The sequence below is a fragment of the Mandrillus leucophaeus genome, unplaced genomic scaffold (assembly GCF_000951045.1).
Source record: "Mandrillus leucophaeus isolate KB7577 unplaced genomic scaffold, Mleu.le_1.0 Scaffold700, whole genome shotgun sequence".
In the NCBI taxonomy this organism is placed as follows: Eukaryota; Metazoa; Chordata; class Mammalia; order Primates; family Cercopithecidae; genus Mandrillus; species Mandrillus leucophaeus.
The window spans coordinates 1,008,818-1,020,300 of NW_012107587.1; the positions used below are offsets into that span (position 1 = coordinate 1,008,818).

At 36.5% G+C, this 11,483-nt stretch overlaps 1 protein-coding gene across 1 annotated transcript in view; it reads left to right on the forward strand.

The window, feature by feature from the left end:
- BBOX1 (butyrobetaine (gamma), 2-oxoglutarate dioxygenase (gamma-butyrobetaine hydroxylase) 1) overlaps window positions 1-11,483 on the forward strand; it is a 93,433-nt gene that overhangs the window by 80,778 nt on the left and 1,172 nt on the right. Inside the window, exons 7-8 of the mRNA XM_011964705.1 lie at window positions 4,121-4,317; window positions 10,458-10,624. Of these exons, the coding sequence (XP_011820095.1) occupies window positions 4,121-4,317; window positions 10,458-10,624 (364 nt within the window). The remainder of the gene's footprint in view (window positions 1-4,120; window positions 4,318-10,457; window positions 10,625-11,483) is intronic.

Below are 11,483 nucleotides of genomic sequence, written 5' to 3' on the forward strand. Positions count from 1 at the left end.
TATGTTTTATTTAATACTTGGAATAAGAGGTTTTTTTTTTTTTTTTTTTTTTGCTTTGCTAAGACAGATTTTAAGGTAGTAGTAAATCTTGAAGTCTTTCTGCACATATATTTCTAAGAACGTTAAGAGAGAAAATGGAATCAGTAAACAAAATGTAGGGTTTCCCTCCAAGTCACATGGGCATCATTCATATCCATTAACTCCTGCTGCATTAAAACTCATTCTACTATAAAGACACATACACATGTATGTTTATTGCAGTACTGTTCACAATAGCAAAGATTTGGAAGCAACCCTAATGCCCATCAATGATAGACTGGATAAAGAAAATGTGGCACATAAATGCCATAGAATACTATGCAGCCATAAGAAAGGATGAGTTCAAGTCTTTTGCAGGGACATGGATGAAGCTGGAAACCATCATTCTCAGCAAACCAACACAGAAACAGAAAACCAAACACCACATGTTCTCGCTCATAAGTAGGAGGTGAACAATGAGAACACATGGACACAGGGAGGGGAACATCACACACTGGGGCCTGTCGGGGGGTTGGGGGGATAGGGGACGGATAGCATTAAAAGAAATACCTAATGTAGATCACAGTTTGATAGGTGCAGAAACCACCATGGCACCTGTATATCTATGTAACAAACCTGCACATTCTGCACATGTATCCCAGAACTTAAAGTGTAACACACACAAAAAAATAACTCACTCCCTAACTTGATGGCTTAAGAAAATAGCCCTTTACTTAGCCCTTGTCTTTTCAATTTGGGCTGTATTCAGCTAGGCAGCTCCTGTCTTCAGTCACATACCTGAAATCGGTTTCTAAGTTGACTTGGGTCCGACTGACTTTCACTGAGATGGCTGGTTTCTGCTCCACTTGGTCTATTGACCACCAGTAGGCTAGCCCAGGTTTAATGCATATGGCAACTGGAAGAATTTTCAGACAGCTGCACAGCTTCTCAAGGCCTAGGCTAGTCACCTCTGCAATGTTATATTGGTCTAAGGAAGTAATAAATCTAGCCCACATTCAGGAGGTGAGGAAATAGACCCTTTATGGAGGAAGCTGCAAAAATGCATTACAAACTGCGTGACTACAAGGAACAGAATAGCAGTGGCTATTTTTGGAAACCATCCAACATCCCATCTATCAGATTCCTTGTCAAGGAGGGAAATGCTCAGTGTGAAGCCACAAATCCCCAGGAGAATCTCTGGGTGGACATTCTTTCTCTACATTTTTACAAAAGTTTCATTTTACTAAATGAGCTACATTTTTACAAAACCTTCATTTTATTACACCAAAAATAAGTGGTTAGGAAACTACCTTCCTAAAGATATGCCATCCCTATTTTTAGAGCTAAATTCGACTATGTGAAATAACCACATAGAAATCTGTATCTTTAAAGGTAAATGAAAATTTGGGCAATTCTTAAGTTAACAAAGGAGAAATGGGCCAAAATCACAAGTAGCTCATTTTTTTCATTATCTTCACTGAACATGTTTTATCTGCACCCTTGTGGTTACCGATTGTTCTCGCCAGTATTGGCTACGCTAGTCTAATATTTGACTTTACATGTTTAAAATTATTTTGTTGACTGTAAAACACCACACGATTTCTTTGAACTAAGTGGCAGTAAAATGACCCCTGTAGACACCTTTTTGGGTAAGGGTTGGGAGCAGGAGACACACCACGTGATTTTATTCTAAATGTGGCTCCGATTTTTCTAAAACCCTAGGGTTAAGAGCCAAATTAATCAGCTCAGCTCATCTTACAAAGATACATTGAGGGAGTTGGATGGAATAAGGATTAAAGAATGAGACTAGAAAACTAAAAGTTTTGTTTGAATTTTTAAGTTATCTTCTGTCTTTTAAGAATTTAAGTTTTGTTTCTGGGTTAAAATTCGAAGCCTAAGGAAAAGTGATCAAATGGCTTCATAAATGTTCCTGAAGAACAATAGAATGCGTGACTTTTTCATAGCACATTATACTATTTCAAAGCAGTTTTACTTTCATTACTTTATCTGACTCTTCTTGATATTCCTTTAAGGTAGAAACACAAGATTCAACACTTTTTTTTTTTTTTTTTTTCTGAGACCGAGTCTCGCTCTGTCACCAAGGCTGCAGTGCAGTGGCGCCATCTCAGCTCACTGCAGGCTCTGCCTCCCGGGTTCACGCCATTCTCCTGCCTCAGTCTCCCAAGTAGCTGGGACTACAGGCGCCCGCCATCTCGCTCGGCTAATTTTTTGTATATTTAGTAGAGACAGGGTTTCACCATGTTAACCAGGATGGTCTCCATCTCCTGACCTCGTGATCCGCCCACCTCGGCCTCCCAAAGTGCTGGGATTACAGGCATGAGCCACCACCCCCGGCAAGATTCAATACTTTTATAGGGTGGCATTTGATTAAGGAGGAACTTGGACTTGAACCCAGGCCTCTATATAGTTTTCTGTCACACCACACAGATCCTGAGCTGGAATTTCCACTTATTATAATTTATGTAGTAAAATAGAATATTTATAGATTTTATCATACTTTACAAACTTCTTAAAGAATTGACTCACAGTTCTTCGTATCTCAATACTTTGTATCTCAATACTTACATGCACGTTCATGCACGTTGCATGTAATAGAGACGTCGTAGATATGCTATAAAGAGGCAAAGAAGTGCAACAAACTTGTACTTGTGTCCAGTAAATAAAACATTCAAACTAAGTGACTTGATAGATTTTTAAATAATAGATGATTCCTAAAATGTCTAGATTCTACTAGAATAATAAAATATAGGCAACCTGTTTGTACTATTGTTCAAATTTCCATTTTGAATTATTCCAGGGGAGTTGTGCCAAGGTTTGATATTTTCAATAACAAATAGAACAAACCAATATATTTTTCTGTACAGATGAAATAATCTGGAAAATGAGTTACCTGTTGAGAGTTCAGTTTGATCGATTTGGATTATGTGGGGCAGAGATAAGTCACCATATCTTTAATGAAACAGAGATGTTGCTTCACTCACTGTCTTTGCAGAAGTCACATGTTGCATTAAGTAACATTTAGAAGGAAAATATTTTGGGTTCTGAATGACTCACATGAAGTAAAATTGGGTTTTATACATTGACAGGAATATATTTGCCTTTTAACCTAGCAATAAAAGTTTTATCAGGCTCCATCATCTTTTTTCTATTGGAAGATTGTATAAAAAGTATAACTGTACAAAAGAAAGTATTAACAGGCTTTGAGATATGTAAATAACATCAGCTAATCTTTTTAAAAATTAGCATTTGAAATATTCTGTCAGTTCATGATGGCAAAATCTAAAAGGATTTAAAGAACACTGTGATCCTCCAAAAACAAAGTTATGCTATTGTTTTGCTACTCTGACCAGTTCCTTCCTCAAAAAAAAAAAAAAAAATCATAATCCTATATAACACCACTGGCCTAATACTTTGCAGCTCAGTTCCGACTACATTACTTTCGTATTCAAAAGGCTTCAGTGAATTCCCTCTATGCACAAGTACAAAAGCCCTTCATCTGATATTTAAGACTCTCCATCATGAGGCCTCAAATTGCCCTTCCAACCTGATTCACTCTTTCTATTTATGGCCCTCTGCTGTAGCCAGACTTTTTATTACCCAGTGAACTGTGCATTTTTGCACATCATTATTTCTGTCACCTGATTTGCTTTCTCGTTCTATTCTGCATAACCCAAATCTCATCTATTCTCCTTTGTCTAACTTACCCGCCTCTTCCCCTGGAAATCCTTCCCTGCCTACTCTAACATCAAGTGCTCCATCTCTGCAGCTCTTACAAGCTGTGCTTTTTGTTTGCTAATGAGCATTATCATGCCTGCATCTATGTCTTCAACTGTAACGTGTTTGAACTATACAGTATTGATTATAAGCAACGTTTTTCTTCCCAACTGTTTTCCAATAACATAAGAGAGACAAAAACAAAAAAGGGTTTGTTGGTTTTGGTTTATTCATAGCCTTTTGAATCTTTAACACAGTATCAAAAAATGGTGCATGCGTATTATTTTATTTTATTGAAGATTATTTAATTCTAATAATTAAAATTTAATTTAATATTTATTTAATAATGCATATTTTCTTTTTGTAGGTTCAGCTTCTTCACTGCATAAAGCAAACAGTCACAGGGGGTGATTCAGAAATTGTAGATGGGTTTAATGTGTGCCAAAAGCTAAAACAAAATAATCCTCAGGCATTTCAGATTTTATCCTCTACCTTCGTGGACTTTACAGACATTGGAGTGGATTACTGTGATTTTTCTGTACAATCAAAACACAAAATTATAGAGTAAGTACTACTTATAAATTTCCCATAGCAATAAAACAATTGACAGCAAAACTACATTAATCTAAAGTTTAAACAGAACAAAATTTCAGTGAACTTCAGAGCTTTATTTTTATTAACATTTAACCCAATTTTAGAGTGATAGTATTTTCACTATAATATTTTTTATCAAATTACATGAAATTTATTCCTAACTAATATTAGAGGAAAAGTAACTAAGATTTCACGTATACTTCATTTTTTGAATATAAGTTCTACATAGCTATAATCAATGTGATTATACTAGTCAGAAAGCTTTTGGCCAGAAGTGAAATAATATAACTCAAAATAGGTTGATCCAAGAGTTAAACAATGTCACCTGATATTGGTCCCTTTTTTCTTCTCAGCTTTGCAATCTTCTATGTTGGCTTTATTTTCAAAGATGATCAGCAGAAGCTCCAAGTTTTCATTGTCCTTAGAGCTAGTAATCACACCACAAAGAACGCTTTTATTTCCCAATACCTACAATAAAGCTAGATGACCCACTCCCTAATTTCTGTCCAAGTCTATCCCTGAACCAATCATCATGGTCAATGGGTTAGAGAATCCTGATTGTCCATGCCTGGATCACATGTTCAACTGTGGAGCAGGGTCAGCCTCATTTGAACCACACCGACTGAGAATGAAACAGGGAGACTCCCCAAAGAGATGCTAAGCCAACAAAGATCATATATTACCTACACAGAACATTTTGTGTTCTCCCTTTCTTTTTATTAAATATTATTTTATCATGATTTTTCCAAGTACCTACAAAGGCCACAAATTTATCCTTTTATTTGCAAATTATCTTACATTTTGTTTCTACAACAGTTTATTTAATAATACCTCAATTAATTTTGGTAGGGGGGTATAATTTTAGAATTGAGTTTAAATTTTTCCATTAAGAGAAACAGCCAAATGGTATGAAAACAAACTCATTTAGAAAATAATTAAATCCCCAGTACATTAATTTATTCATTCAACAAATATTTATTGAGACCAGCCACTTTTCTTGGTGCTTGGAATACATCAGTGGACAAAACAAAGATTTCTCCCCTCATACAGCTTATACTCTAATGGGGGAGGGAAATGTTAAAGATTTTTAAACAGATGAGCATATTATAATAAATGTTAAAAACTGTTAAGTGCTTAAGAAAAAAAGGAAAAGCATAGCAAGATAAGGGGAATCTGTAGGGCTTAGCAAGGATGGAACTTGCATTATTAAACAGTGTGGTGAGGGAAAGCTTTACTGAGATTTGAGCAAACACTTAAAGGAGTGAGGGAGTTTTCAAAAGAGAAGCAGTTTCCCAAAACTGCTAGAACAAAAGTTCTAAGAGGGTCCTAAGAACATGTCTGCGGTGTTCAAGGAACAGCAAGCAGACCAGTGTGACTGGAACAGAGTGAAGGAGGCAAGTATTAGGGGAGGAAGTCGGATGGGGCACAAGTTCCTGTAGAGTCTTGTTAGCAAATTATAACGGTAATATTTACTCTGAGTGAAATAAGAAGCTGCTGCAAGATCCTGATCAAAGGAAAAACTTTTATATTTTAAATGGGTCACCCTGACTGCTAGAAAGAGCAAGGATAGTAGCAGGAAGACCAGCTAGGAAGCTAGTGCATGACTCCAGACTAGCAATGGTGGTGCCTTGAACATGAGTGGCTTGAGTGACAGCAGTGGTGGTTTGGAGAAGGGTCAGGTTTTGGTTACAATTTGCATGTATAAACAGATCGTTTTCCTGAAAGATTGGAGGAAGCGTCTGAGAAAAAGATAGACGCCAAGAATAAAATTCTAGTTCAGAATAAACCTGAGACATTTTCTGAGAGTTCACTCATCAAGGTGAAAAGGAAATAACTGGAGACTCTTAGTTATAACGTGACAGGTTTTTATGTTTTTTGTTTTTTTTGTATTTTTTTTGAGACGGAGTCTCGCTCTGTCGCCCAGGCTGGAGTGCAGTGGCGCGATCTCCGCTCACTGCAAGCTCCGCCTCGCGGGTTCACGCCATTCTCCTGCCTCAGCCTCCCGAGTAGCTGGGACTACAGGCGCCCGCCAGCACGCCCCATGAATTTTTTTTTTTTTTTTTAATTTTTATTTTTAGTAGAGACAGAATTTCACCGTGTTCGCCAGGATGGTCTCCATCTCCTGACCTCGTGATCCGCCCACCTCGGCCTCCCAAAGCGCTGGGATTACAGGCGTGAGCCACCATGCCCGGCCAACGTGACAGTTTTAACTAGTCAAATATTACCTTAAAATTCATGACAAATCAAAATTTTGTTGAGACACAATACGATTACAGATTCTGCAAGGTTAGTGAACAGAGGTAAGAAACATAGCTATAGATTAGATTAACTGAATGACCACCGTGTGGCTCATGACTTGGCTTTGATATTTTCTGAAGTAAAATTTCAAAATTTGGCCATCTGTGAGGTCTCAGGAATAACCCCCTGGAGAATAAATATCAAGTGGTTAACATTAATTCACTTAAAAGTATATTTTCAACAACAGGAAATGAAACAAAGTGTTCTCAGTTAACAGAGGGCCTCCATCTCCTAAGTGTTTGGGTTAATTTAATTTACTTTGCAATTAAATTTTTAAATTTGTATGTCCTAGTACAAAAATGTCTTTTATGTTGCTGACTAAATTAGTTATAATTCAGTACAAAGAAAAATAAACCAATAAAGAAACGAGCAAAAATAATGACAGTGAGACTCAACTATCCTATCAATTACAAATTCAATCACGTAAATTCAAGTCTTTTACCTGCCAGCTGTGTAATCTCTTATGTGATTACTTACCCGTGCTGATCCACAGTATATTTTCCAGTTAAAAAAAAAAGAAAACAAAATATACTACCACACATAATTGAAGTAGGAATTGCAGAGTTAATATATGGAAGCCCCTACTATTGCGCCTAGTTTAGAAAATGCAAAATAAATTTTAGCTAGCTATAATATGCATGAAGTCCAACACACTCACTGGGGAGAGATTTCTATTTCAGGTCTGAGTTTCTAGAAACCAAAGCAAACAGAATATAATCAGTTACAAGGCAAGATGCTTTTGAAGTCTGAAATAAATTTTTCCTGCAGATTCTCATAAATTACGACATGGTAGACAACACTGTAGTGGCATTCCCATAACAAATGCAAGTTCCATAAAACATTGTATCTATCATTGAGGCAGAATGCTGCCACTAGTGAGGAGTACTCACAACACAAACTGTAGAAGATCATTTTAAAGTCCTTTCTTTGGTTGTTTTTTGTTGGCATCATTGATAATGTTTTGCTTTTGCTGGTTCGCAGCCACTGTGTTGTTGGTTTAAGTTTAATTAATTTGTCCTTTATATATAGCTAATATATAGCCAGTTACTCCCATCTTTTGTGGCTTTTTACCTTTCCTCAGCATGCAAACTTACATTAGACCCTGTTGTTCTGTTATTAGGCATCAAATTTCTTGCTAACATTTAATTTTGCATTGTAGGTTGGTCTTCAAGGTACCAGCTACCCATCTCCTATAACATTGTTCAATCCTCAGAATAATGTCCCCTCTATATCTTATAACAAAATTTGCTTTCCATTCCTCTATTATTGCTGAGAATGCTAAATAATAAAATTGTGTCTTGTTTTCTCAGGTAAACAGTAGGTAAAAGAAAGCAGGGACTGTGTTACACTATAAACACAAAAAAAGTTGATTACTTTTCTGTATAGGTAAACTCTTAAAAATGAAAACCTAATCTAGTATACCATGAGGCATCCAATTCTGATTGTCATTACATTTATTAATCACAAAATTCCTTTCACTGATACATGAGGATATACCCAAGGACTCTAGAATAGTTAGCTCAAAATTAGCATAACTATTCAAATCAAGGAGCTATGGTAATAGTGGGAAAAAAATAAAGCAGATCTTGAGGGTGACTGAAACAGATGACCCCCCAGAAGTTCCAAAGTCATGACATCCTTTGGTGGATGACACAGACGATAATATTATATGTACAGAACACATAACAAGAACCAAAAAAAAAAAAAAAGAGGAAAAGTGGGTCAGAAGCCGTAAGGCTAGAATCTTGAAGGTAATATCAACAGGCAAATGGCCTCAGATACCGTGACAGAGGTCTTAAACCAGCAGCATGAACTCTAAGAGGGTAATTGAAAGGTCGTGTACTCTCTGTTCCACTAAATCCTAGAGGTCTTTTCTGCTGACTTACCTTCTATCTGATTCTTTGTACATAAAGCTGTATCCAAAAGGCTCAGAATTCTTGATTTATGTGAAAGCATGTGGAAGCGGGTAGGGTACTGCATTACCTAGTGAGTCACATTTGTATTGTTATTAATACATGTAAATTTACGTTTTAAGAGTCTAAGAGCCTTTTTGAAAGCCTGTTCCTTCCTTTTACTTTCTTTCCCAGTGTGGATTCAATAGGTAGTTTTCAGGCCTTACCCAGTAAGCAAAAAATTGGTGCTAATCACCAACTGTTGAGTTTACCATTACAATTGCCATTTGGCCCAGAGCCACCATGCACAAGGGGCCCTGATAGTCACAATTTGTACTTCACTGTCAATGGCATCTTTCCCCATTTGCTGATAATATTCACTAAATGTAACCCAGACCCCAAACCAAGGTCACCAAACCCAGATATATGTAATAATGTGTTTGGTCTGACTGACCAAGCCTGGGCCCTGGTCAGTTGTTGGTTCTCATTACCACTTCCTGCGCTTGTCCTTCTAGGATGCTGCTCCCAGGAGTAATCCTAGGCACTTTGCCACCATCCTTGACCACCTTCAGTTTGCATGCCTTCATCCTGTTTTTACCTAAAGAAAAGATAAAGTTGATCGACACTTTAAAACTGTCTGAAGGTCCACCTTCCCAATAAGCTATAAAACAGTTTCCTCTTTTTGCCTCTGTATCTGGGTGATGTTCATGTCTTGCTAATTATAACCACCAAAGCTCAAATCTAAGAAATAATGTTCTTTCCTTATTTATTTATTTATGTATTTATTTATTTTTGAGACAGAGTCATACTCTGTTGCCAAGGCTGGAGTGTGGTGGTACAATCTTGGCTCACTGTAACCTCTGGCACCTAGGTACAAGCAGGTGCCTGCCACCATGCCCAAGTAGGTGGGATTACAGACATGTGCCACCATGCCCAGCTTTTTTTTCTGTGTTTTTAGTAGAGACAGGGATTTGCCATGTTGGCCAGGCTGGCCTCGAACTCCTGACCTCAACTGCCTTGCCCACCTTGGCCTCCCAAAGTGCAGGGATCACAGGTGTGAGCCACCGTGCCCGACCTTCTTTCCTTTTATTAAAAGCTGTATTACCTTACATTGGCATGGCGATAATCCATATTTTAAGAAAGAGAATAGAGATCACAACATTAAGAGCTCTCAAATTACTTAAAAACAAAACAAAACAAAAAAAACCTTAGTGCCCTCCCAAGATACTAAAAAATATAGAGAGTGACATGTGCAACAAATATTTATTAACTGCCTGTTATGTCCAGGCTCTATGTTGAGTGCTAGGAATACAACATTAAATGAGATATAGCACCGTCTTCTGGAAGCCTCAATACTAAGATAGGTAGGATGAGTAAATAGATGGAAAGAATATACCTCAGGCTAGTCCCTTCTTTTCTCATGCTTCAGTTTTCCCACCTGTAAACTAAGGATTGAATTAGAATCATGCATTTCAAACCATTTTAAAAGTAAAATTTTCTTTCCATCATCCCCCGCAAATAAAACCATCACACTTAGAACCTTAATAAATGAAACACATAGAACAATTGACCTATAAATTTGTGACATGAAAGGATTTTAATACCTGTTTCGAATAACAAAGAGTGAATGACTTTAACCAAGCATAACAAAATTTTTAACTTGAATCTCTCAGTAATACTTATTTTAATTTAAGTTGAATTCTCCTGGCACTGAAGTAGTAAGATTTAGAAAAAAATCTAAATGAATGAATGAAAAAACAAGGAATACATTGTACCACAGGTAGCCTTAAGATCTTCTGTACATGTATTTGGATTTTTTAATATGGTGTTTCAAAAATATCTTTGAAGAGGAATTGACCCTTATCAATGTAAATAGATATTTCATGAATTATATATTAATTTTTTCTCTTAATAAAACAGGTTAGATGATAAAGGCCAAGTGGTTCGCATCAACTTCAATAATGCAACTAGGGACACAGTATTTGATGTGCCTGTTGAAAGAGTTCAACCTTTTTATGCTGCTCTGAAGGAGTTTATTGACCTCATGAACAGCAAAGAATCCAAGTTTACCTTCAAGATGAATCCAGGTCAGTGAATACATTTTCTCAAACAACCAAAAGCATGGATTTTCTTCAACCTTAACCATCTAGAATTATATCCAGAGCAGTTTTTCTCAGGTATCACATAGAACACCGACAACAGAATCTTGGTGAGCAACTGACTTGCTTAAGTAGTGGACTCCTGGCCCTCATTGAGGCTTATGCTTAATTATTCTATCATGATAAACAAATAAAAATATCCTCATGATTCTTATTCTTAACACACACAAGTAATGCTTACTCATTGGGCTTACTAATGGAGACAGTACTACCTGAAATAAAGTAGTACCTAAAGTATTCCAGTTACTTGAAATTTAAAAAGCAGAAAGCATTATATTTTTTCTGGATCATCTTTGACTCAGTAAAGTGCCATCAAACCTGAGGCTTTTGGCATCTACAGTAAAAGGCGTAATTTCTGTCTGCTGTTGATTTGGCCAAATGGAAGATTCTTTTTCTTTGTATATACTTTTAATTGATCTTTGGTATAATAAGTTAATATGAATCTCCATAAATCCATTGCCATGCAGTCACAGCAGGTTAATTTTAAAAATGGCAACATGTAAAATGAAAACATTATGAGGGGAAAAAATACAAAAAAATACAAGTTAGAATCCAAGCTTCAACTATTTAATGGCAGTGTAGTTTTGGGTAAATTCCTCAATTTTTAAAAGCTTCGGTTTCTTCATGTGTGAAAAAGATGAGAGAATACTTTCTTTTCAGGATTCTTATAAGGCTTAGAAATAATGTTACGTAAAATACTAGGCACACCGAAGACAAACCAAGAATGTCACTATCCTTTTTATTTTCTGAAGCTGTTAAACTGAGAAGAAACATTTCTTTTTGTTTT